The 27,325-nt window shown below is 38.8% G+C and overlaps 1 protein-coding gene across 1 annotated transcript in view; it reads right to left on the reverse strand.

Annotated features, from left to right (window-relative positions):
- Nucleotides 1–2,128: 2,128 nt before the first annotated feature.
- LOC103274364 (protein virilizer homolog) overlaps nucleotides 2,129–27,325 on the reverse strand; it is a 33,572-nt gene continuing 8,375 nt past the window's right edge. The window contains exons 7-14 of the mRNA XM_021719474.1: nucleotides 18,195–18,327; nucleotides 9,269–9,421; nucleotides 8,613–8,773; nucleotides 7,894–7,990; nucleotides 6,109–6,275; nucleotides 5,252–5,583; nucleotides 3,803–3,982; nucleotides 2,129–2,474 (exon numbers count right to left, since the gene is read on the reverse strand). Of these exons, the coding sequence (XP_021575149.1) occupies nucleotides 2,320–2,474; nucleotides 3,803–3,982; nucleotides 5,252–5,583; nucleotides 6,109–6,275; nucleotides 7,894–7,990; nucleotides 8,613–8,773; nucleotides 9,269–9,421; nucleotides 18,195–18,327 (1,378 nt within the window). The 3' untranslated portion in view covers nucleotides 2,129–2,319. The remainder of the gene's footprint in view (nucleotides 2,475–3,802; nucleotides 3,983–5,251; nucleotides 5,584–6,108; nucleotides 6,276–7,893; nucleotides 7,991–8,612; nucleotides 8,774–9,268; nucleotides 9,422–18,194; nucleotides 18,328–27,325) is intronic.

The raw sequence follows: 27,325 nt of genomic DNA on the forward strand, positions 1-27,325 counted from the left end.
AATCCATTCACATCAGCCTCCCAAAGTGGTGGATTACAGCCGAGCCACCAAACCTGACCTCAAGACATTTTTAATTTCCCTGGCATTTATCTGCCTCTGCACTAATAATTTATTACCTTTGCTGGTCTGAATTGCTGGATACTAAAAAACTTAAACAACAAAAACAGCTAATATTTCTCAAGATTATATTCAGTTTAAAGTGAAAAAAATAAACCAGAAATTATGTTCCTATATATAAAACCATGTTATTATTTAAGAAAGTTACTTAAGAAACATCAACTAATTTTACACATATTTGTGTTAGACACTAGGGGCAAATTTCAAATTCTACTTTATGTGTAAAATGTATTTTTAGGGAAAATGAGTCTATTAGATTTCAGGATTAAGGGGGGGTTTATGTTATCTTGGTATTACAGGCTGAAAGTTTGTATTCCTCAACTTCAAATGCTAACCCTCAATGTAAGAGCATTAGTAGGTGAGGTCTTTGGGAGGCAATCTGACTTAGATTAGATGAGGGTGGGTTCCTTATGATGGGATTAGTGCCTTTATAAGAAGAGAAAGAGACACAAGAGCTCTTTTTCCCTCCCAAGGATGCACCAAGGAAAGACCATGTGAGCAAGAAGCTATCCGTCTACAAGTTAGGAAGAGAACTTTCACCAGAACCCAACTATGCTGATACTTCCACCTCAAACTTCCAAGCCTCCAGAACTGCGAAAATAAATTTGTTGTGTAAGCCACCCAGTCTATGATATTTTCTTTCAGCAGTTTGAGCAGACTAAGACATTTTTGTTTTTTGAGGTCAATAGCTATGAAAAGATTGACATTACCTTTCATTTGAACATCAGAATCTTTAGAGATGAGCTTTTCTTTAAGGTATTTTCTTTCTTTCTTTCTTTTTGAGTCGGAGTCTCACTCTGTCGCCCAGGCTGGAGCCCACAATCTGCTGGGCTCAGATGCTTCAATCTGCTGGGCTCAGGTGATCCAAGTAGCTGGAACTATAGGTGTGTGCCACCACGCTCTGCTAATTTTTTATTTATCATAGAGACGCAGTCTCACCAAGTTGCCCAGTGTGGTCTCGAACCCCATGGGCTCAGGCAATCCTCTTGCCTTTTGCCTCCCAAAGTGCTGGGATTATAGGCATGAGCCATTGCACCCGGCTAGGGTGTTTTCTTAATGAACAGAAACTTTCTTCAATCACAAATACTTCATCAAAACAGAGTGATGAAGGACGGAATGAGACTCATACACTCTTTTTTTATTCAAGAGAACTCTATATTTTACACCAGTTATATAGGCTCAGTGTGTTAAGACATATCTTGGAGAAAATATGGTTACTTTCTCAAAGTTATAAGCTTCGTTTTTATATATAAAATCCAGCATTTATCAGCTGTTTCTGGTTCTCAAAATAGTATTATTAGGACATGCCCTACTTTAGGCTTTAAATAATTGTATAATAAAATAGTGTCAGTAGGTCCAAAGCTGAAACACAATGTTCATATTTCTTTTTAACATAAAGGAGAAGAGTGTTTGTTTTGTTTTGTTTTCTTTTTTTGGTACAACCATTGTTCTCAAACTATGTACCAGGGCACTTTAGCAAATTAACATGGGTGCCACAGGATATTTTTAAATTGTGAGGGAGACACAGCAATACCTGTTAGATACTTGATAAACTACTAGCTCAAGGCAGTTTACATTTTCAACATTAAGTAGCATTATATTCCTTTCCATAACAACACAACTTTGTAAAACTGGCTTTTCAGCAATCCAATAAAAAGTCCCGTGCAATGAAACGTTTAATCAGAACAGTCTGATAAATTACTGTGGAACAGAAAATAATACTGATTCCAAGGTTTGAGACGTGCAGTATCCAGTTACTGGTGATGATGTAAAGTCTTATTAAGTTGCTGGACCTAATTGCATAATAACCAGAAGTATTAGATATTTCTTTTGGCCTAGATATACTGTGAAAAAATTACTGAGACATTAAATAGTATTATGAGCTGAGAAAGTTTGGGAACATCTGTGGTTTAGAAGAAAAATATAAAACAAGTCATTTAGTTGTTCTCTTTCTGCCTAGAAATTTTCTAAATAAATAGTCATACAAAAAGGGGAAAAATATATACAAACATACATAAAAAGTTTGGATTTTTATTGAAATCTCATTAGGTATCAAACAAAATCTGCTTTCTTCAGATAAAAATATTCTCTCAGATGTCTCCAGATAACTGTTAAGTCTAAGTTGGTCCTTTAATGTATTATTTTATTTTTATTGTCCTCATGAAATGTTCATATACACTTAGGATGTTCCCGAAAGCATTTTTATCGTGTAAAGGAACGTACATGACGACCTCTACCACTGCCTCCACTAACAAATTTTCCTCTTGAGCCACCACTGCCGCTATTTGCACTAGCCCAGGAAGGTCCGAGTCCCCCACGACCTCTAGAAGCACGATCCCGAGGACTTGGACGGTAGCCTATAAAAGAAAGAAAATAGTTTTTAGTTCCAATGTCCTTTCCTTTTCCACAATATAATTACTAATCCACAACACTGAGCCAAATCAATAATAAATCTTTGCTCCTTTAAAACACATATATGTGAATGTGCTAAAGATCCAAACTGATAGATTGTAAACTATATGATACATAAGAATTATATTCCAAATAAAACTTATTTTAAAAAAATGTACATTTGAAACCAAAAGCAACTTCTGACAAGCAAATTTCTGGACTTGATACAGCAATGATTTAGAGGGAAAAAAATACCTAAGACATACTATATTGATTATATACCTAAAACAGTACTATAAGCAGCAAAATAATATACTACGTGAAGGTATCTCTTATTAAAATACTTTGTGGTCAAAAAGGTACCTTAAGGCTTGGCTTTCATCACTGAAATATAAAAATAGAGCACATTACCACGAAACTGTTCAGATTTTTAAATAACTCAGAATCTAAAAATTGGATTTTTTTTTTTTTAGCTGGAGTCTCACCGTCACCCAGGTTGGAGTGCAGTGGCATGCTCACAGCCATCACAGCCTCATCCTGCTGGGTTCAGGCAATCCTTCACCTCAGCCTTCCAAGTAGCTTGAACCACCATGCCCAGCTAACTTTTTGATTTATTGTAGAGTTGAGGTCTTGCCAAGTTGCCCAGGCTGGTCTTAAATTCCTGGGCTCAGGCAATCCTCTCGCCTTGGCCTCCCAAAGTGCTGGGATTACAGGCACTGAAGCACTAGGCCCAGCTTAAAAATTTGATTATTTTTATAGGAGATGTAAATTGGGCATTCGTTCAAGGATATCAACCTTAGAATTTTAAGTCAACATTCTAAAATATTCCCTCCTAGAATGAGAGTACAATTGATCCTTGAACAACACGAGTTTGAATTGCATGGATTCACTTATATGTGAATTTTCTTCCACCTCTACCACCCCTGAGACAGCAAATTCAACCCTTCCTCTTCCTCTTCCTCTTCCTCCTCAGCCTATTCAACATGATGACCTTTATGATGATCCACTTCCATTTGAATAGTAGCATGTTCTCTTTCTTATAATTTTAACAACATTTTCTTTTCTCTAGCTTAATTGTAAGAACACAGTATATAATGCATATAATATTCAAATATGTGTCTACTAACTTATATTATCAGTAGACTATTTAGGAGTTAAGCTGTTGAGGAGCCAAAATTTATACTTTGGTTTACAACTGCATGGGGTGGGAAGTTGGGGGATCTGTAATCCCTTCGTTGTTCAAGGGTCAACTGTATATGATATTCAACAAATTGAAAAGGAGGAATTCACTTCCCTTTTCTCAGCAATATCAAGTAGGAAGGATGTACACCTGTAGAACTAAGTGGTCGTAATGGTGGAAGAGGGCCCCTGTTAAAATTGCTCTGGCCTCCGCGACTTTCATTGTAATTTCCTCGAGGAGTATTCTGAGCACTCCAACTGGAGCCTCTTGTTCCTTCCCGACGACTATAGTTTCCTAAAAACAAACAATATAATCAAAATCTATTTTTTTCACATCTTCAGTTGGATTAAAAAAGATTTGACAGGTTTTTCTCAATCTTCAAAGGTAATGAAAGAGAAACAAATTCTGCAAACTGAACACACTACATAATGGCAACATCACCCAGTGATTAAAAGCAGAGTATCTACAGCCAGATTGCCAGGATTCAAATACTGATTCTTCCACTTATATTAATGTGTCCTTGTTAGCTGACTGACAATTTTCTCTTCTGAAAAGTGGGGTTACTAAGAGAACCTACCTCACTGGTGTTTATAACAATATTACATATTGTTATAAAGTGTTTATAACAATTCCTGACACACATCTCAATGTTTGTTACAAATGTAAACTGTCCTCTTTCATTCCCACCCTTCTAACTTATTATGTATAAAAACGTCCTCAATCCACAAGTAAAGTATAATTTCTATAAGTATTTATAGACAGTTTCTAAAATCTGAAAACAATTGACAACAGATTAAATACAACATTAGGAAGGAAGCAGATTAAGTAGATCAATGGTGAACTACACAACACAATTTTAAGGAAACTTGGTAAGTAAATTGTAAAAATAATGTATAGATATTAAAAAGAAAAATTCTCAATGAAAAGAGAAAAATATAATCAGACAAGATTTCTTTTAAACTCATCACTAAAAACACAACTTATCAAAGAGCCACTTCTGAGTTCAGCTTCTTGTTATTCAGCCTCCACTCTAATGCAGTTAATTCAAACAAACAAACAAAGAAAAAAGCTGGGTTCGGTGGCTCAGCCTGGAATCCCAGCACTTTGAGAGGCTGAGGTGAGTGGACTGCCTGAGCCCACGGGTTCGACACCCGCCTGGGCAACTTGGCGAGACCTCATCTCTACAATAAATCAAAAATTAGCCGGGCATGGTAGCGCGCACCTGTAGTTCCAGCTACTTGGAAGGCTGAGGCGGAAGCATCCTCGGAGCCCAGCAAGTCGAGGCTGCGGTGGCCAGGAGTGGCCACTGCACTCCAGTCTGGACGACAGAGTAAGACTCTGACTCAAAAAAAAAATTAATTAATTAAATTAAATTAAAAAAAAAAGATTTCTTTCTTGTATCCAGTAACAGTACTCTCCAAATAGTACCACTGGTTTAAAGGCAGCTCAATTGTAATAACAGGAAAATAGTTTATCTGAATCTCTTCCATCTAAATCACTTTCATTCCATATTGTAATATTCCAATATTTTAACACATTAGAAAATACACACTAATTAGTTACCTTTTGAAGCAGGTGGCGTGAAAAATCTATTCTGACTGTGGAAAGTACCCCGTCCTCCTCGATTGCCTGAAAACCCACCACGAGAAGAAATCTTCTGTGACACTTTGAGTGGTCGTTTTGGCGGGGGTATTCCATCCTGAGGAACAACTTCTTTACTTTCAGCAGCAACAAAGTCATCCACATGCATAGACGGTGGTCTACTTGTGTTCTGTTTTCTCTGACGAAAAATATCATGAGGTCGTATACCCTGTCCAAATCCTCCCCTGCCCCTTCCTCTTGGTGGAGGCACAACATGAGCTCGTTTGGCAGGTTCAATGTATTCAGATTTTCCACTATTAAAACAAAAACACTTCATGAAAATTTTTTCATTTTTCAGATTTCCAGTGAAAATATGAGTCAATCTTTACAATACTGAAAACTAGATTTCAATTTTTCTTATTCTAATTCTGATAAATTTGCAAATATCTATGTTACTTCTGTAATAATCTAACAAACTAGCTAGGAATGGTACTCACATCTTACTGACATGCATAACAAAGTTTTGAAATAATCCAGTCCACTTTTTATTCAAGTCTACCAAAATCTCATTAAAAAATAATACAGCAAATGTACTGAGTATGTCCTGGTCAAATTATTATCTTTAAAAAAACAAATTCAAACAATATTCATGATTCAAGCACTATGTCAACTTCCTTTCTTGTTTAGACAAGATTGGGCACATTCAGGGTGGTATGGCTGTAGACCCTTTCTTGTTTAATAGCATGTGTCTACCTTAAAATACGATAGGCACATGCTATTACATGACATTAAATAAGCTTACATCACACAATCAGGATTTTCAGTGAAATAAATTTTACCTTGAAGTTATAAAGGTCTCATGTTTGTGCTTCCCAAGTTTGAATCCTTTAGTGGTTTTGGTTCTTCCTGGAGATGATGGTTCTGACAAAAATGAGCGCTCTAATTCTGAGTGCAAATCAAAGTCACTACAGCATTTTTCAGAGAGCTCAATTAAGTCAACCTTTACCTGCAATCACAGATATAAAACAAAAAAAAAACCCACATCTTACTATTATTATTCTTTGAGACAGTCTCATTCTGTTGCCAATGTTGGAGTGCAGTGGTACAAGCATAGCTCACTGTAACCTTGAACTACTAGGCTCAAGCGACCCTCCTTCCACAGCCTCCCAAGTAACAGGGGACTCCAGGTACACACCACTATGCCTGGCTAATTATGTTCTTGCTATGTTGCCCAGGCTGGTCTCAAACTCTTGGTCTCAATCACTCCTTCTGCCTCAGTCCCCTACAGGCATGAGCCACCGTACCCAGCTAGAAATTAATTTTTAAATGCAATTTTACTTGAATTGTATGTGATTTATTTTAAAGCAGCCCTTCATACACTAAATACAAATATAAAACATGTCATTCTTTTAGTTTTATTGTACATGATGAACACTAGCATGTTTCTTTGATAAAGAACCAATATGTGGTACAATAATAAATAACATGGCTAAAATCAATCTCCCTAGAACATCTCCAAAAAACATAAAATAGACTGCAATAAACTTTAAATATTTAGCTATAGTCTTACCTATTTGGCATTATGTTTAAGAATACAAATTCCTAGGAGGGCACGGTGGCTCAGGCCTATAATCTCAGCACTTTGGGAGGCTGAGGCAAGAGGATTGTCTGAGCCTGGGGGTTTGAGACCAGTTTGGACAACATGGTGAGACCTCGTCTCTACAATAAGTCAAAAAATTAGCTGGACATGGTGGTGCATGCCTGTAGTTCCAGCTATTTGGGAGGCTGAGACAGAAGGATTGCCTGAGTCAAACAGGTTGAGGCTGCAGTGGCCATGAGCAGCATTACCACTGCACTCCAGCCTGGGTGGCAGAGTGAGACTGACTCAGGAAAAAAAAAAATACAAATTCCCATTCAAACTATATTCTAATAAGTATGTTTCTTTACAAGTTCCCAAACCATACTAAATCATTTCTCTCCTTAAACCCAAATGGAAGAATAAACTGTTATCCTGTGGGATACTTTTATTTATTTTATGCCCTACCAATGTAAAAAAACAAAGTACTTCAGGATTATGCAAAAATGTGATTTTTTTCCCCCTTAAAAGCCACAATCTCTAAATTCAGATCACTAATTAGAAAGAAGCAGGCTGGGCACGGTGGTTCAGGCCTGCAATTCCAGCATTTTGGAAGGCTGAGGTGAACAAATTGCCTGAGCCCACAAGTTCGGGAACAGCCTGGGCAACTTGGTGAGACCTTATCTCTACAAAAATCGAAAAATTAGCCAGGCGTGGTAGCGCATGCCCGTAGTTCCAGCTACTTGGAAGGCTGAAGTGGAAGGATAACCTGAGCCCAGCAGGTCGATGCTGGCGTGGCCATGAGTGTGCCACTGCACTCCAGCCTGGGTGACAGGGTGAGATTCCAATTCAAAAAAAAAAAAAAGAAGCAAAACAAGTAGCATGAAAAATTGAAAGTTCTGAATGCTGTTAAGTGAGCAACTGGCATAAAAATACTATAGGAGTGGGCCCCAAGTAGACTTTATCAGTCATATACCATGTAAACTACATAATGCTAACAATTCACAAAATCTTTTAAAAATATATTTAGTATTAAAATCATTTATACCAAGTCTAGATCTGTATCAATTTCTTCAGCCTGAAATGGAGTAAACCACATAGATTTCAACTGATCATCCATGACATCAGCAAGCACATATGCAGTCCTAGAATAAGAAAAGTAGTTGATAAAAAGCAGAATTCCACTATAAGAAAAGGATTGACAGTGGTGGGAAACTATGGGGGGGGAAAGGAAGGGAGGTGGGATTAATGGGGGACACCCCTTATCAACAAGGGTGCCTGAATGATGCATATTTGTATACCTAACCCTTAACTGTACCCCACAATTTTAAAATAAAAAATGTTTAAAAAAACAAAAAAAAAGCAGAATTCCAAAATCAAACATTTTAACCTGGCTTCAAGTAAAATCTGTAAGAAATATAATTTAAAATGCTTACTTCTGAAATATTACTAAAATTAGCATTTTTTAAAAAACTTCAAAAAGCTATTCAAGAATTAAGTATCCTTAAAAACCAGTAACTTGAAAACTAATCCTGCTGTGACAAATTTTGACCTTTCGGTAAAAGAAAACAAAGCTCTGAATTGATCTGCCAGCCTGTTTTTGTACAGCCTACAAGCTAGGTATGGTTTTATATTAAAAAAACATTTTTGTGACCTGCAAAGTGTAAAATTTTTACTATCTGGCCCTTTACAGAAAAAAAAGGTTTGCTGACCACTCTATTCTCTAGCCATTATGTAAATAGTATCACAAAACATTGCTTGTTTTACCTATTGTTAAACAGATTCTGGAGAGATTCAGGAGCTGAAAGTACTGGTTCTACATCCTGGTCACTGAGAGGTAAAGGATCACCTGATGACTCTAGCATCTGCTTAAGTCCAACCACACTGTCCAGCAAAGAATCCAGATTGTCATCATCTTTTGAATGTTCCTAGATACAGATAAAAGTAGAATAAGAAGGTGCAGATAAAACTTGAACACTTATAACCTATATGCTACTGATTCTTTAGTAGAAAGGCTATATTAAGTCATGATTAAGAAATCTGGAACACCATCCAGAAACTGTCAACTAACAATGAACATATTAAAATACAACAAGCACTAAAAACATCTGTCATTTTATTTCTAAACAACTGCAGCAGGAGATACCCTGCATCCAAAGGACAATTCAAAAAGTACTGTCTTCATTTTTTCCTTAAGATTTGTAACAGTAAGGAGGACTACATTCCAAATTATTAAAGTTATTTTAAATGGCATAAATACCCAATTAAGGGTTTACTACTTTTTAAAAAGTCAATATGAAAACCTTGTACTAGTGAAACTAAGAAAATATGTCTCAGGAATGCTCTGTTTTTATTTTGTTTCTGTTTTCCTTTTCTTTTCTTTTTTCTTTTTTTCTTTTTCTTTTTTTTTTTTTTTTTTTTACCAAAACAAGCTTCTCTAGTTCAAGGAACAAATTTTCTGGACTTTCTTCTTTGCTTTGTAGAAGCTGTTTTAACTCTGCAGCATTAATACTCATCGTCCGTGATGGATGAGCTCCCTCTACTTCCATGAGACCACTATCATCTCCACAACAGCCCTGTAAATGTCACACACAGGTTAAATTTGAGAGCAGAGAAATTTGTAAGAAGTTTCCAAACTTATTCAGATATTTAGCCATATGCTGCAATTTTCCCCTTAGTGTTTTGGTTTTATACCAGTACAATAGCTAGTTTTAAGATGAATTAGGTCAGCTCAAAGCTGAAATAAATTTTCTTTGAGTAAGATTCACAAAAAAAACAGGTAAGCACATATATTTTACTGGCACCAAGATTACACAATAAGAATATACAATGGCAAATACACTTATAGGAAGTGGCACTTACAGAAAATGTAACACATTGACTTATGCTCAAGAGTTAACAAAATGCTTGCTGTAACAAAGAACTGGCCGGGCTCGGTGGCTCAGCCTGTAATCCCAGCATTTTGGGAGGCCGAGGTGAATGGATTGCCTGAGCCCGCAGGTTCGAGACCCGCCTGGGCAACTTGGCAAGACCTCATCTCTACAATAAATCAAAAATTAGCTGGGCGTGGTAGCACACGCCTGTGGTTCCAGCTACTTGGAAGACTGAGGCGGAAGGATCACCGGAGCCCAGCAGGTCAAGGCTATAGTGGCCAGGAGCGGCCACTGCACTCCAGTCTGGGTGACAGTGAGACTCCAACTCAAAAAAAAAAAAAACAAAGAACTGACGAAATGCGAAGTTATCCCTCTGAAGATAAGGAAAACAACTAAAAAGAATGGTAACTATCATATTTAAGACTATATTCAGTCATGTAGAAAAATATCTTCTGCTTTAGAAAAACAATGATACATAATGAAGTAAATTTTAGAATGATAATATTTCAACACTTAGCAAGGCATGGTGGATCATGTCTGTACCGGCACTTTGGGAGGCATAGGTGAGAGGATTGTCTGAGCCCAGGGGTTCGAGACCAGCCTGGACAACTTAGCGAGACTTTGTCTCTATAATAAATCAAAAAATTAGCTGGGCGTGGTGGTACATGCCTGTAGTTCCAGCTACTTGGAAGGCTGAGGCAGAAGGATCACCTGAACCTGGCAGGTTGAGGCTGCAATGGCTGTGAACGAACTATCCAGCCTGGGCCACAGAGTGAGATTCTAACTAAAAAAAAAAAAACCCCAACAACACAAAAAAACAAATTTCAATATTTAGAAAATCCATCCTGCTGGGTGGCAGCTCATGCCTGTAATCCCAATACTTTGGGAGGTGGAGGCAAAAGGACTGCGTGAGCCCAGGAGTTTGAGACCAGACTGGACAATATGGCAAGACCTAGTCTCTACAACAAATCAAAAAATTAGGTGTGCCTGTAGTTCCAGCTACTTGGAAGGGTGAGGCAGAAAAATCGCCTGAGCCAAGGAGGTGGAAGCTGCAGTAGCCATGAGTGTGCTACTGCACTCCAGGATGGGTGACAGAGTGAGATTCTAATTTAAGAAAATTTATCCAGAAAACAAATCAAGATTCATGACAACAAAATCATTCAGAGTCACACATGAAAGAACACTTCAGGCAACCCCCTTGGGTCCCCTCTCATTATGGGAACTTTTCTGTCCTCTCAATAAATCTTGCTTTCTCAAAAAAGAAAGAAAGAAAGAACACTTCTGGCAGAGTCATATGCCCTCCAAACAGTAGTTTCAAATCTTTAGCCTTTTTTTTTTTTTTGAAGAGTCAGGGTCTTACTCTTTCACCCAGGCTAAAGTGCAGTGGGCACAATCATAGCTCACTGCAGTCTCAAATCCCTGGGCTCAAGCGTTCCTCATACCTCACTCAGGTTCCTGAGTAGCTGGGAGTATGGGTGCCTGACAACCACACCCAGCTTTAGCCCTGTTTCAAATGGCTCAAAATAAATATGGTCTCTTAGGAATAAGACTCACAAAATAAAAGTGTACATATCAATACTAGATACGGCATTTAGTATTTTTTTTTTTTAGTTGGAGTCTCACTCCGTCACCAGACTGGAGTGCAGAAGCACGCTCCCGGCCACTGCAACCTTGACCTGCTGGGCTCCGGCGATCCTTCTGCCTCAGCCTTCCAAGTACCCGGAATTACAGGCGTGCACTACCATGCCTGGTTAATTTTTTTATTTATTTTAGAGATGAGGTCTCACCAAGTTGCTCGGGTGGGTCTCGAACCCGTGGGCTCAGGCAATCCACTCACCTCGGCCTCCCAAAGTGCTGGGATTACAGGCTGAGCTACCGAGCCCAGCCACATTTAGCATTTATAAATAGGCACAAATAACTAAATTTTGTTTGAAGCTCATATCATTTGTCCTATAACTAACCAAATATCAATAACAGCTGAATAAACATTACCCTTAACAAAATCCTGACCAGGCCCAGTGACTCACATCTGTAATCCCAGCATTTTGGGAGGCCAAGGCAAGAGGACTGCTTGAGGCCAGGAGTTCAAGATCAGCCTGGGCAACAAAGAGAGCCTTTTTCAAGAACAATTTTAAAAGAAAAAAAAAATTTTGAGTTGGAGTCTCACTCTGTCACCCAGGCTGAAGAGCAGTAGCATACTCATGGCTACCACAGCCTCAACTTGCTGGGCTCAGGTGATCCCTCTGCCTCAGCTTCCAAGTAGCTGGAACTACAGGGGCACACAACCACACCTGGCTAATTTTTTGATTTATTGTAGAGATGAAGTCTCATCAAGTTGCCCAAGCTAGTCTTGAACCCCTGGACTCAAGCAATACTCTTGCCTCCGTCTCCCAAAGTGCTGGGATTACAGGAATGAGCCACTGTGCCCAGTGCTAAAAAATTTTTAATAACAATAACAGAAGGCTGGGTTCAGCCTGTAATCCCAGCACTTTGGAAGGCTAAGGCTAGTGGACTGCCTGAGCCTGTGGGTTCAAGACTAGCCCAGGCAACTTGGCAAGACCTCATCTCAACAATAAATTAAAAAATTAGACCGAGTCGGGCTCGGTGGCTCAGCCTGTAACCCTGCACCTTTGGGAGGCTGAGGTGAGTGGATTGCCTGAGCCCGCGAGTTCGAGACCCGCCTGGGCAACTTGGTGAGACCTCATCTCTACAATAGATAAACAATGAGCCGGGCATGGTAGCGCGCGCCTGTAGTTCCAGCTACTTGGAAGGCTGAGGCGGAAGGATCGCCAGAGCCCAGCAGATCGAGGCTGCGGTGGCCAGGAGCGGCCATTGCACTCCAGTCTGGGTGACAGAGTGAGACTCCAACACACAAAAAAAGAAACTGTCCTCTAAATGTTGAAAATATAAGAAAACTACAGACCAATATCTCTCATGAACATAGATGCAAACATCCTCAACCTCAATAAAATATTAGGAATTATTAATCAGCAATTAATAAGCCCATTAGCAAAGTGGGATTAGTCCCAGGTATGTAAAACTGGTTTCAACAATCTAAAATCAAGTAAGCCAGTGTGGACTCAAGCCTGTAATCCCAGCATTTTGAGAGACAAAGGCAAGAGGATTGCTTGAGCTGAGGGGTGTGAGACCAGCCTGGGCAAATTGGTGAGACCTTGTCTCTACAATAAATTTTTTTTTAAAAAGCCGGGTGTGGTGGCACATGCCTGTGATTCCAGTTACTCAGAAGGCTGAGGCAGAAGGATTGCCTGAGCCCAGCAGGTCGAGGTTGCAGTAGCCATTATGGTGCAACTGCTTTAGCCTGGGAGACAGAGTGAGATGCTGATAAAAATAAATAAACAAACAAACAAACAAATAAATATCAATTAATATAATATACCACATCAACGAGCTAAGGAAGAAAAAACCTAAAATCATATTAAGAGATGCAGAAAAAGCTTTTTACAAAATCCAACACTGACCCATGATAAAAATTCAAACTAGGTATAGAGGATCTTCCTCAACTTGATAAAGAACATCTACAAAAAACCTACATCTAACATAATACTGAATAGTGAGAAATTAGAAGCTTTCTCACTAAGATCAGGGAAAAGAAGAACTTCACTCTTGAAACACCTTTTTAATATTGTCCTGAAAGTCCTAGCTAATGCAATAATTAAAGGAAATAAAAAGAATAAAGATTGGGAAGGAAGAAATCAAAATGGCTTTTCTTTTTCTGAGTTGGAGTCTTACTAAGAATAGGAACAAAACAAAGATATACATTCTTGCCATTTCTATTCAGCATTGTACTTGAGGTTCTTATGAAGGCAGTTAGGCCAGAAAAAGAAATAACAGGAATCCAGATTTGAATGAAAGAAATAAATATGTCTCTATTTGTAGATAACATGATCTTGCATACAGAAAATCTTAAGAAATCCACTCAAAAACTATTAGTACTAATGAATGAGTTCAGCAAGGTTGCAAGACACACTATCAAAAACAAAAGTCAGCTGTATTTCTAAACATTAGCAATGAACAATCCAGAAATGAAATTAAGGAACAGGCCAGGCGCAGTGGCTCACGCCTGTAATCCCAGCACTTTGGGAGGCTGAGGAGAGAGGATTGCCTGAGTCCAGGAGTTCGAGACCAAACTGGACAAACAGGCGCGTCTCTACAATAAATCAAAAAATTTGCCAGGTGCAGTGGTACATGCCTGTGGTTCCAGCTACTTGGAAGGTTGAGGTGGAAGGATCACCTGAGCCCAGCACGTTGAGACTGCAATGGCCATGAACATGCCACTGCACTCCAGCCTGGGCAACAGTGAGATTCCAACTCAAAAAAAAAAGAAAGAAAGAAAGAAATTAAGGCACAATTACATTTAAAATAGCATCAAACATAACAGAAAAAACAACCACAAACAACATTTCCCATACTTGGGATATAACAAAAGAGATGCAAGATTAGCATATTAATGATCATAAAACATCATAAAAGGAAATTAAAGATGATCTAAATAAGTGGAAAGACAGCCCATCTCCACGTATATAAAAACTTAACATTGTTCACACAGAAATACTCCCTCCCAAATTTATCTACAGATTCAGTGCACACCCAATTAAAATTCCAGGAGCCTTTTTGGCAGAAATTGACATAAAGACAGAAAGTAGATCAGTGGTTGAGGGAAAAGAGGAATGGGGTTTTTGTTAATGAGTATGGAGCTTCTTTCTGAGACAATGAAAGTATTCTGAAATTAAATAGTGGTAATAAATATATGGTTTTTATCAATACACTAAAAAACACTAAATTAGTTTAAAAGGGTAAATTTTATGGTATACGAGTTATAGCTCAAAAATGTTGCAAAAATAGAAACAAGCAGGATAAATATATAATGGAGGTGAAAACGCAAAATAGGAAATTAAGCATAAAAGGTTTTGTGAATAAAACTGACAAGAATGAGCAGCTGCTGAAGATAATAAACATGAGGGAAATTAGCTTCTATTTCATAATTTCTACCTTGGAAATCAGGAAGATAAATGGTATAAAAGTAAGGCACATAAAAGATCAGTCTGGCCTGGTTTGGTGGCTTGGTCTGTAATCCCAGCACTTTGGGAGGCCTAGGTGAGTAGATTGCCTGAGGCCACGGGCAGCAACTCTACAACAAATAAAAAATTAGCTGAAGTTGGGCTTGGTGGACCAGCACTTTGGGAGGCTGAGGTGAGTGGACTGCCTGAGCTCGCGGGTTCGAGACCCACCTGCGCAACTTGCGAGATCTTATCTCTATAATAAATCAAAAATTAGCCGGGCGTGGTAGTATGTGCCTGTAGTTCCAGCTACTTGGAAGGCTGAGGCGGAAGGATCGCCAGAGCCCAGCAGGTCGAGGCTGTGGTGGCTGGGAGCGGCCACTGCACTCCAGTCTGGGCAACAGAGTGAGACACCAACTCAAAAAAAAAAAAAAATTAGCTGAGCACGGTAACGTGCGATTGTAGTTCCAGCTACTTGGAAGGCAGAGGTGGAAGGATCGCCGGAGCCAAGCAGGTCGACGCTGGGGTGGCCGTGAGCGTGCCACGCACTCTAGTCTAGGCAACAGAGTGAGGCTCCAAATCAAATAAACAAATAAATACAAGATCAGTCAGGTTTATGGGGAAGATGAATTTGATTTTGGCTATTCAGATATTCTATTCATTAGCTAAGGGCAAGGAGAGATGTAAAGACAGAAGAGGAAAAACTATTAGGACAGGATCCAGATCATAAGTATAAATGAAGGAATGTAGGGATACATTTCCCTCTGATTAAGGAAGGAAACAATAAATTAGAAAAACAGGACAGAATCTAAGAGGGAGTCAAAGAATTTAGAGGTTAAACATGATGACTTTGATCTCAACATAGGAGCTGAGAAAATGCATTAATGAGAGATGAATAAAAGCATTAATTAACAATCCTGATGGCCCTAGCGAAATCACAAGAGAACAGTGATTAGTGATTTTTGACCAGAAACTATTTAACTGATGACATGTATAAGAAAATCTGTCACGGCCAGGTGTGGTGGCTCATGCCTATAATCCCAACACTTTGGGAGGCTGAGGTGAGAGGAATGCCCAAGCCCATGGGTTTGAGACCAGCCTGTACAACTTGGTGAGACTTCATCTCTACAATAAATCAAAAAATTAGGCAGGCAATATGGTGCTTGCCTGTAGTTTCAGCTACTTGGAAGGCTGAGGTTGAAGGATCACCTAAGCCCAGCAGGAAGCGGTGGCCATGTGTGGCACTCCAGCCTGGGCAACAGGGTGAGAACTCCAACTCAAAAATAAAGAAAAGAAAGGAAAATCTGTCAAACTAATTTGTTAACATGTCACTTAAGATCTAGTGAAACTAGTAAGTAGTCTTCCATCAAGTAAAACTCTAAATAATCTCTTTATTAGGGCAGCTACATCTCTACTATCAATCTTTCACAATCAAAGGATCTGGTAAACGTAATCACTTAAACTATATATGACACTCAAAAAGTAAGTTTGCCAATAAAATTAGTAAGACAAAAACAACAAACACAACAGGCAAGCAAGGACTTATTGAATTAAATATTCTCAATATAAGTTGTATGCATAAGAGAAAACAGACTAAACAGTAAACTCATTTATCTTACAAAATCTCATATTGTATTTACTTTGGTAACACTGTACTAAACAGGTCCTCTGCAACTCTCCCTAAATAGACATCTTTTTTTGAGTTGGGGGTCTTGTTCTGTCTGTTGCCCAGGCCGAAGTGCAATGGAGCAATTATAGTTCACTGCAACTTTGAACTACTGGGCTCAAGCAATCCTCCAACCTCAGCCTCCCAAGTAGCTGAGACTTCAGGTGTGTGCCACCACGCCTGGCAAATTTTTAATGTTTTGTAGAGATGATGTCTCGCTATGTTGCCCAGGATAGTCTTGAACTCCTGGTTTCACGTAATCCTCCTGCTTTGGCCTCCCAAAGTGCTGGGATTATAGGTGTGAAGCCACTGTGCCCAGCCTGACTGAGCTGAATTTCTTTTTCTAAAAAATTTTTATAGTGATGAGGTCTCACTAGGTTGTCCAGGCTGGTCTCAAACTCCTGGGCTCAAGCAATCCTCCCACCTTGGCCTCCCAAATTGCTGGGATTATAGACATGAGCCATTGTGCCCAGTCAAGCTGAATTTCTTAAACCAGTGTTGACAGAATACATACTGACCCATAAGATATGTACGTGTGTGCAAACACACACACACACACACACACACACACACACACACACACACACCCACAAAGTATTTTGCAGGCAATACATTTAGGCAAAGCTGGACTACAATGTAGTAAAACACTGTAGAGGCTGAGGAGGCCTCTTGGAGTTTTTACTATACTAATGTGTACTGATGTTTACATTTCCAAACTTATTTGACCCCAAACACTTCTTAAAGGCAGGCATTTTTTAAAATGTTTTAATTTTTCAAAAATAGAGACAGGGTCTTACTATGTTGCCCAGGATGAACTCAAATTCCTGGGCTTAAATAGATCCTCCTAACTTAGCTTCCCAAGCAGGTGGGACTACAGGCATGAGCTACCACTCCCAGCAGGGCAGGAATATTAATGGCTTCTGAAATTCTGCCCATAATTTACCATGATTTGAGAAAATACTAATGAGAGAAATCTCAATTTACTTTTTTGGGGGGGTTTTTTTTTTTTGAGTTGGAGTCTCACTCTGTCACCCAGACTAGAGTGCAGTGGCCGCTTCCGGCCACCGCAGCCTTGGCCTGCTGGGCTCCGGCGATCCTTCCGCCTCAGCCTTCTGAGTAGCCGGAATTACAGGCATGCGCTACCATGCCCGGCTGATTTTTTGATTTATTGTAGAGAGGAGGTCTTGCCAAGTTGCTCAGGCGGGTCTCGAACCCATGGGCTCAGGCAATCCACTCACCTCAGCCTCCCAAAGGCACGGGATTACAGGCTGAGCCACCGAGTCCGGCTCAATTTACTTTTAATAATAAGATTTTAAAGTGGGGAAAATAATCTTCAATTCATATATGTAAGATAGATCTAAAATGCCCGAGTATAATAAACTTTACAGTTACCCCAAAATCACAATATCCAAAACAATCACTCGATACTTAATTAAGTGAAAATAAGTGAACATTTAAGAGATGAAAAAAACTTTACTATTCTGAGTTATGCTAGCAAGGTAACTCAATGTCAAGATTTATTTTTAAATGAAGACACCGTAGGTAGTACGGTGCAAAGTCATAGGGTATCCACAAATTAATGATGCCTACTATATTAAAGAGGAGGTCGAGATACTTTGCTCTTAAACACCTATTTTTTAGAATAAATCAGAAATATCTATAGTGGGATGAGGGCCACAGGAAAAAAACACCATTCTAAGTTCTAAGATATGTTTGAGCTATAAAGTGATTTTTTAACTTATGAAAATTTTCAAATTTAAGGAACACCAAATATATACATATACACACTTACCATTGTGTCAGAGTTAAGAACTTGTCTCATAAATTCCAAAAATGAAGATGCAAGTTCTCCTGTATCCTTACTAAATGTGCTGACGACTCGTTTCAGTAAACTATGCAGAGCACTACTGTTTTTCCTTAAAGAACTGTAAATAAAGAGGAGATACTGCTTAAAATATGAGCATAAAAAACTAGTATCAGAGATGAACTATCTCAGTTCAGACAGAAGAAAATTTAGTCCATCATTGTTAAAAATATAAAGAGCACTTGGTGTGTCCATGTACATAAACAATATAACAAAAAAATGTTTTTTTTGAGTTGGAGTTTCACTCTGTCTCCCAGACTGGATGGAGTGCAGTGGCACGCTCCCAGCCACCACAGCCTCAACCTGCTGGGCTCTAGCGATCCGCCTCAGCCTTCCAGGTAGCTGGAACTACAGGTGCGCGCTACCACACCTGGCTAGTTTTTGATTTATTGTAGAGACGAGGTCTTCCCAAGTTGTCTAGGTGGGTCTCGAACCCGTGGGCTCAGGCAATCCACTCGCCTTGGCCTCCCAGAGTGCTGGGATTACAGGCTGAGCCACCGAGCCCAGCCTAACAAAATATTTTTAATGACCAGCTGCTTTTAAAGCTAAGCTTCAAGCTCTCAAAGGAAAATTTTTTCTCAAATAATAATACATTTATGAAATTTAACACAAGAAGCTTGTAAGCCAGGCGTGGTGGCTCACGCCTATAATCCCAGCACTTTGGGAGGCCGAGGTGAGAGGATTGCCTGAGCCCATGGGTTCAAGACCAGCTTGGGAAACTTGGTGAGACCTCATCTCTACAATAAATCAAAAAAATTAGCTGGGTGTGGTAGCACACACCTGTAGTTCCAGCTACCTGGAAGGCTAAGGAAGAAGGATAACCTGAGCCCAGCAGATCGAGGGTGCAGTGGCTGTGAACATGCCACTGCACTCCAGCCTGGGCAACAGAGTAAGACTCCAATACAAAAAAAGAAGCTCCCTGTTTTTAAACTTTTTATAACCCAAGGATTTCTTTAATATAATGTTATAGCTGTCTCAGAAGCCTGCCCAGAAAGCCTAACATATAATAATTACAAATTTAACTATCCTTATGACACTGTAGCTGGACAGAAGGACATCAAGGGTATGCAATAGAGGTTAGTATTCTAATATTTCTGTAAAGAGTCAGATAATAAACATTTTAGACTTTGCAGGCTATATACAACTCAGCTTGTTTATCTCTCATACACAACAGCAGTCTCAGTCACAACTACTCAACTCTGTTGGTACAGTGAGAAAGCAGTCTTAGACAATATATAGACAATAGCTGTGTTCTAATAAAACTTTATTTATAAAAACTGGCAAAAAGCCGGGCTCGGTGGCTCAGCCTATAATCCCAGCACTTTGGGAGGCTAAGGTGAGTGGATTGCATGAGCCCGCGGGTTTGAGACCCACCTGGGCAACTTGTCAAGACCTCATCTCTACAATAAATCAAAAAATTAGCCGGCATGGTAGCGCGCACCTGTAGTTCCAGCTACTTGGAAGGCTGAGGTGGAAGGATCGCCAGAGCCCAGCAGGTCGAGGCTGCGGTGGACAGGAGCGGCCACTGCACTCCAGTCTGGGTGACAGAGTGAGGCTCCAACTCAAAAAAAAAAAAAAAAAAAAAACTGGCAAAATGCTGGATTTGGCTTTTGGACTCATTTGCCAACCCTTGATATAGAAAGATTTCAGCATAAAAAGCAATCCTTATATCTAAACTCTAGACAATATATAGCCCTGCTAAAATTACTTTATGCATTTACAGAGTTGAGTTGATCAAAACAGAATTTAAAGGGTAAATAATTCTAATATTCAATATGTTCTTTAAGCTGTAACATAATTAGCCAAAATGGAAATAAGTATATTAACATTAAAATATGCAGTATTTTGTAGTTCCTTTCATTTTTTTTGTTTGCTTGTTTGTTTTTGAGACAGGGTTTCACTCTGTCGCCCAGGCTGGAGTGCAGTGGCACGATCATAGCTCACCACAGCCTCAAATTCCTAGGCTCAAGTGATCCTCCTGTCTCAGCCTCCCAAGTATCTGAGACTACAGGTATACATCACCACACCTGGCTAATTTTTCTAATTTTTGTAAAGACAGGGTTTTGCTATTTTGCCTAGGCTAGTATCAAACTCCTGGCCTCAAATGATTCTCCCGTCTCAGCCTAAGAAATAAGTTTAAACACAAAGATAATATTTACAAATGAAAAAAGCATGGGATCAAAATGTAATAGCTAGTAATTGGTAACTAACCTTAAGCAAGTGAGTAATACTTCCATGTATTTCCATGTATTTCAAAAATACTTTCAAAATCCGGGGCCCAATACAAAGCTATTAGAATGTCAAAAAAAAAAACCAAAAACCTGACAATACCAAGTTCTGGTGGAATGAAACTTTAATATACTGCTGAAGGAAATGCAAAATAATATTTTTGCATTTTGCAAAACAGTTTGATAGTTTCTTGTAAGGTTAAACATATACCTACCATATAACCCAGATGGATAGATACCACTCCTAGGTATCTAGAGAAATGAAACAGGTGCACCAAATAGCCCAGACTGTCATAATATTTGTCACTAATAAAAAGAACTATTGATTCACGCAACAAAATAAGTGAATCTTAAATATATCTTGCTAAATGACAGAAATCAGACCCAAAAGGGTATATATTGTATGATTTCATTTATATAACATTCTAGAAAAAAGCAAGAGTACACAGAGAAAATCACATCAGTGGTTGCTAGTACTGAATAAAGGGGTTGTCTATAAAGGAGTAACATGCTGGAATACTGGTATGATGAAACTGCTCTAATGCAACAGTGGTGATAAACACATTACTCAAAACATTTGTCAAAACCCATAGAACTGTGACCACAAAATATACATTTGACTGGATAAAAACTTTTTAAAAATATCAACCAGGATGTAAGGAAAAAATAAGAATGCAGACTATGACTAATGAATCTAACTATATTACAAATCAATTACATAACCAAACTAAAGAAGACAGGGAAGAAAGGAGTTGAGCTAAGTAACTCTGAAAAAGTGTTCTGACTGGATATAGTAAGGCTAAAGGCAGTAAGATCTGTATGCAAACACTGTACTCCAGTTGGTCAATTCATTTCTCACAGGACTGTGGATTAGTAATTCGTTAGATACTACTACTTCATTTGTATACGAGGACTAAACAAATAAGTACATATATAATGAAAATTGAGTTTCTCACTGTTGTAGAATAAAGTTAACAAGGAATAGGAAAGGCTAGAATCAACTTCTGGTATTAGATCAAACTCAAACTATCAGTACAGACTTATTTTTAAAAATATATACATAAAATGAGTAATTTATTATTTTTAAATATTTATGTTTTATAGATAAGTAAAACGTAAAAAGAAAATAAATGTAGATGTGTGTGTATGCATAAGATAAGACAAATACATATATAAGGAAGAACCCCCCCAAAAAAACCTGGAATTCTCTTTTTGGAGGGTGGGCCCCTGTAATACAGTCTTCCCACACTAGGTGAGTGTTCTAGGAACCCATAGGCATCAGTGTACCACCAGCATTGTTGTGAGAGAATAGGTTTGGCGTCAGTGAATTTTTTTTTGGAGATTCTTTAAACACATTTGCCTATTTCATGATGAGTGATTTATGAGCATACTGGCCCACACTGTGATGAGTGTTTGGAAGTTTTTGACCAAAAACAGCATGACCTCCTCTGCCCCACCGTCCTTATTCACCCAATCTTGCCCAGAGTGACTTTTTTGTTTTCTTGGATGAAAAAAGTACTCAAAGGGAAACATTTTGCTGATGTGGAAGAGGTGAAACAAAAAACAGCAGAAGCACTTAAAAGGCATCAAAACTGATGAATTCAAAAACGGTTCTGAGAAGTGGAAAAAATATCTCGATGGGAGTATTACATCAGAGAGTATTTTGAAGATGACTGAAAATTAAACACGTAAGAATAAATACACAATTTCTCATAAATAAATTCTGGATTTTGTTTTGGTCCTCCCTTGTTCCTACCTCTATCAGTGAAAGAAACCATTATCAGAAACACTCTTATAGGAATAAACACACGCAGAGTCCAGATCCTGGATTCTAAATATTCTTCAATAAAAGGAACCAGGGTTTCCTTAGAGAAGAAGTTGATCTCAGGACTGGAACAGAGAAAATACAAGCTGATCTTGGAACATCTTCTGGTATTAGAAATATTAAAGTGCTTTTTAAAAAACAAAACAGGCCAGATGCAGTGGCTCACGCCTATAATCTCAGCACTTTAGGAGGCCAAGGTGGGAGGACTGTTTGAGTCCAGGAGTTCAAGATCAGCCTGAGCAACATAGTTAGACCTTATTTCTACAATTAATGAATGAAAATAAAAAATAAAAAAATAAAAAGGCAGGGTATATAAAAAGGGCACAGAAGCCAACCTGAAAGATTTCCAGTGGCCAAAGTAAGAATAAGTTGAGTAACAAAATAAATAAGAATAGTACTTCTAGCTGGGCTTGGTGGCTCAGCCTGTAATCCCGCGCCTTTGGGAGGCTGAGGTGAGTGGATTGCCTGAGCCTGCGGGTTCGAGACCCGCCTGGGCAGTGAGACCTCATCTCTACAATAAATAAAAAAATTAGCTGGGCGTGGTAGCGCGTGCCTGTAGTTCCAGCTACTTGGAAGGTTGAGGCGGAAGGATCGCCAGAGCCCAGTAGGTCGAGGCTGCGATGGTGGCCGGGAGCAGCCACTGCACTCCAGTCTGAGCGACAGAGTGAGACTCCAACTCAAAAAAAAAAAAAGAATAGTACTTCTGAAAAAAATTGAATGTCCATGAATTTCTATTGACATAAAAACCTAAACAAATAAATGAAGGAGAAGCAACAATTCTTCCTTAAAGAAGGAAAATTAGCCGGGTTCAGTGGCTCAGCCTGTAATCCCGCGCCTTTGGGAGGCTGAGGTGAGTGGATTGCCTGATCCCGTGGGTTCGAGACCCGCCTGGGCAGCGAGACCTCATATCTACAATAAATCAAAACATCAGTCGGGCGTGGTAGCGCATGCCTGTAATTCCGGCTACTTGAAAAGCTGAGGCAGAAGGATCGCTGGAGCCCAGCAGGTCAAGGCTGCAGTGACCGGGAACGGCCACTGCACTCCAGTCTGTGCGACAGAGTGAGACTCCAACCCCCCCAAAAAAAGAAGGAAAATTAGTAAGAGACAAAGGAATAAGGGAAATAGAAAATCACAATTAGAAACCACAGTAACAAGTGCCATATCCTGCGAAGACCTACACTGATAAATACTAAAATTGATGGACAAACATTTTTGTCAGAAATAGGACATATGGATATCCTAATACCTCAAAGTATATTCTCTAAAATATTTAGTGATTAAAAATGAAAAATTAAGTTTGCAGCACAGAATCCCAGCGCACAGCACTTCGGCCAAGTGATCAAAGTTAATATCAGTTATACATATGAACATCGTCTATTTCCTGATATGATACACTGAAAAAGAAACAGTGCCTCTGTGGTGTCCTCAATAAAGCATGATATCAATCATGAGAAAATATCAGATAAGTCCAAACTAAGAGACATTCTACAAAACGAGTAGTGTTCTCCAAAAATGTCAAGGTCATGAAAGACAAAGAAAGAGGAGACAAGGGATGCAATGCAATGTAAGATCTTATCTTGGATCCTACACTACAAAAAACACAGTAATAGAAAACCTGGTGAAATCCAGATGCATTATGTACTTTAGTTAATAATACTATGATAAGGTTAATTTCTTAGTTTTGATAAATATTCTAAAATATATGAGATTAACATAGGGTTCTAAACTATTAATTTTGTATTTTCTCAAAGTCTAAAATAACCTAAAAGCATCTTTTTAAGTATAACTATTTCAGGACTAAAAGGGGGGACCCAAAAAACCCGGAATTTATTTACATTTGTGTATTTATTTTTACATGTTTTAACTTCAGTCGCCTTCAAAGTACTCTCTGTTTGATACATCAGTAGAGACAGTTTTCCACTGCTCAAAACTGTTTTTGAACTCATCAATTTTGATGCTTTTTAGTGCTCCTGCCATTTTTTATTTCACCTCTTCTACACTGGCAAAACATTTCCCTTTGAGGACTTTCCTCATCCGGGGAAACAAACAAAAGTTGCTTGGGAGTGAGATTGGGTGAATAGGGAGAGCGGAGCACAGGGATCATGCTGTCTTTGGTCAAAAATTTCTGAACACTAATGAGCAAATACACTAAAAGAATCTCCAAAAAAACTCACTAAAGCTGAACACAGTCTCTCACAGCAGTGCTAGCTGATACACTGATGCCTATTGGTTCTTAGAACACTAACCAAAGCAGGGGAAGTCTGTATTACAGAGGGCCCATTCTCCAGAAGATAATTGTGGTTTTGGGGGGTCTCCTCATGTACATGTGGGAAGAAAAGAAACAGAACCATGCCATATCTCTGCTCAAAACCTTGCAATGGCCCTTATAATCCTAAAGGACCCTGATAATCTGTCTCCCATCCTCCCTACTATCTCAATGACGAGATGCCTTGTCATTTTTTCCCTAGCTCACTCCAAGGGCCGCCACTGCGGCCCTATAGCTGTTTCTTAGACATGTTAAGCATGATCTTTGCAATTGTTTTCCACAGGATATTAACAAACTTCATTTTTCACCTCCTTCAGGTCCTGATCTTTGTTCAAGGGCCACCTTTTCATCAAGAGCAAGGATATCCCTGATCAAGTCCCCATAATTCAAATGACAACTCCCACCTCACTCTGGCACTCATTATCTTTCTCCCCTACTTGATGACTTTCTGTAACATATTATGTATTTCATTTACTTATTTGTTATCTGTCAACCCCAGTAGGATGAAAGAACCAGGAAAGCATGGTTTTTTTAAAGTCAATCCCCAGCACCCAAAATCATTGTCTGGTCCAGAGAAGGCATTCAATAAATATTTGTGGGCCAGATAAAACTAGTATTCAATTTCATTCCTTCATAGTACCTGCTATGTACCAAGTTTCTAGATGCTGGGGAGAATAAAGTCAAGAAGACACAGTTCCTGTCCACATGGAGATTATATTTCAGTGAGGAAGAAAACCAAATAAACAATAAATCTATATAATGTAATGTATAAATACAATGAAAAACATGACCAGGGACAAATGGCAGGCTATTTTAGACAGGTTATTTAGATTGGAAATATACAAATGCAGATACTTGAGTGAAAAGATGAATTAAGTCATGAAACAACATGGGGAAAAATTTAGGGAAAAAAAAGTAGCCTAGAGATAGGAATGAGCTTGACAAGAAAGCAAAAAGTGAAGATAAAAGGGCTATGAGATAAATCAAAGAGATGAGCAAGAATTAGATTATATAAAACCTTACAGATTATTATGGAGAGTTTGGATTCTATTTGAGGTACAACAAGAAATCATTAGAAGAATTTCAGCAGAACAGTGACATATATCTGTTTTAAGTTTTAAAAAATTATTTTGGCTGTTGAGAGAATAAATTTTAGAGGGTCAATATTGGATGCAAGGAGATCAGGCAGGAGGCTACTGCAATGAAATGAAATGTAAGAAATGATAGTGGCCTGGACAAAGGTAGTAGCTGTGGAAGTGGCGAAAAGGAATCAGATTCAGGAGATACGCTGGAGAAAGAATCTGTAGGACTTACTGAGATGCCCATCAGACAGTCAAGCAGAAATGTCAAGTAGATTAATGGGTTACTTGGAGCTCAGCAGAGAGATGAAGGCTAAAAGGGAACAGGTTAAGTTGACTTAGGACAAGATTACAGATATGAGGACCAGAAACATGAATCTAGCAAAGGCAACAAAGTCACTGATAATACTACAGCAGAAGTATACAAAGGATATTTGGGGGAGCATCTAACCCAGCTAGAAATCAAGGATGGTTTTTGGCTCTCTTGGAAGTGTAGCATATGTTTTCAAGGATAAGGAGTAAATACCTAGGCAAGAGGAAAAAGGTTAAAGACTTGGTGAGAGACTGGCAGTGGAGGGCAGCGAGGGGGACGGGTAACCACTAAGCAGGTACCATCAACTAAGATGGAATATAGGAGATATTTGTCAGAGAAGGGAGATGAAGAACAGAGGAGTCAGAACCAAACACAATACTTGGAACATAGATTTTCAACTAATGTTGCATGAATTAATAAGAAAGGGGCACAACTATGTTTCTTCCTCCTTACTATCTCATAATCCCAAGTAGTTCAATAAATTCCAAGGAACTCTTATGTACTAGAGTAAGCTACCTTTCACCTTCTTTCTCATAGTAAAGAAAAAGATAAGGCAATGCACAAAGAGATTAGAGCAGAAATTATACTTGAGACACTGAGCAGCCTGAGGTTTCTATCACTTCAAATTAATTTTATCTCAGCTAGTCCTTTAGAAAATAAAATACAGTTGGCTCCCAATATCTGTGAATTCTGCATCCACGGATTCAACCACGGATTGAAAATATTACATCATTTTTCATAAATTAAAAACAAAACAAAACACCAAACCAATAAAAAATAACAATGTAACAATTTTAAAATAACACAAAATTTGTTCAGGTGCAGTGGCTCATGCCTGTAAATCCCAGCACTTTGGGAGGCAGAGGCAAAGGACTGCTTGAAATTAACTGGGCAACATAGCAAGACCTCATTTCCATAAAAAATTTAAAAAATAGGCAGGCATGGCAGTGCATTTCTGTAGTCCCAGCTACTCAGGAGGCTGAGGCAGACGGATCACCTGAGACCCAGGGGTCAAGGCAGTGGTGAGCTATGATCATGCCGCTGCACTCTAGCTAGGCAACAAAGTGAGATTCCAACTAAAAAAATAATAACAATAATAACACAAAATTCAAAATAGAGTAAAACCACTGTTTACATAGCATTTATACTGTATTTGATATTATAAGTAACCTACAGATATTTCAAGTATACAGGAGGATAAGTATAAGATCTATGCAAATACTACATCATTAAATATGAGGGAAGAGCATCTGTGAATTTTGGTATTCAATACCCAAGACACCAAGAGATAACTATACAAAAATTATACTTTTAGCTTTGGAGTCTATAAAATCACAATACCATCACC

This window comes from Carlito syrichta, unplaced genomic scaffold (genome assembly GCF_000164805.1).
Source record: "Carlito syrichta isolate Samal-C Ts95f unplaced genomic scaffold, Tarsius_syrichta-2.0.1 Scaffold314747, whole genome shotgun sequence".
Taxonomy (NCBI): domain Eukaryota; kingdom Metazoa; phylum Chordata; class Mammalia; order Primates; family Tarsiidae; genus Carlito; species Carlito syrichta.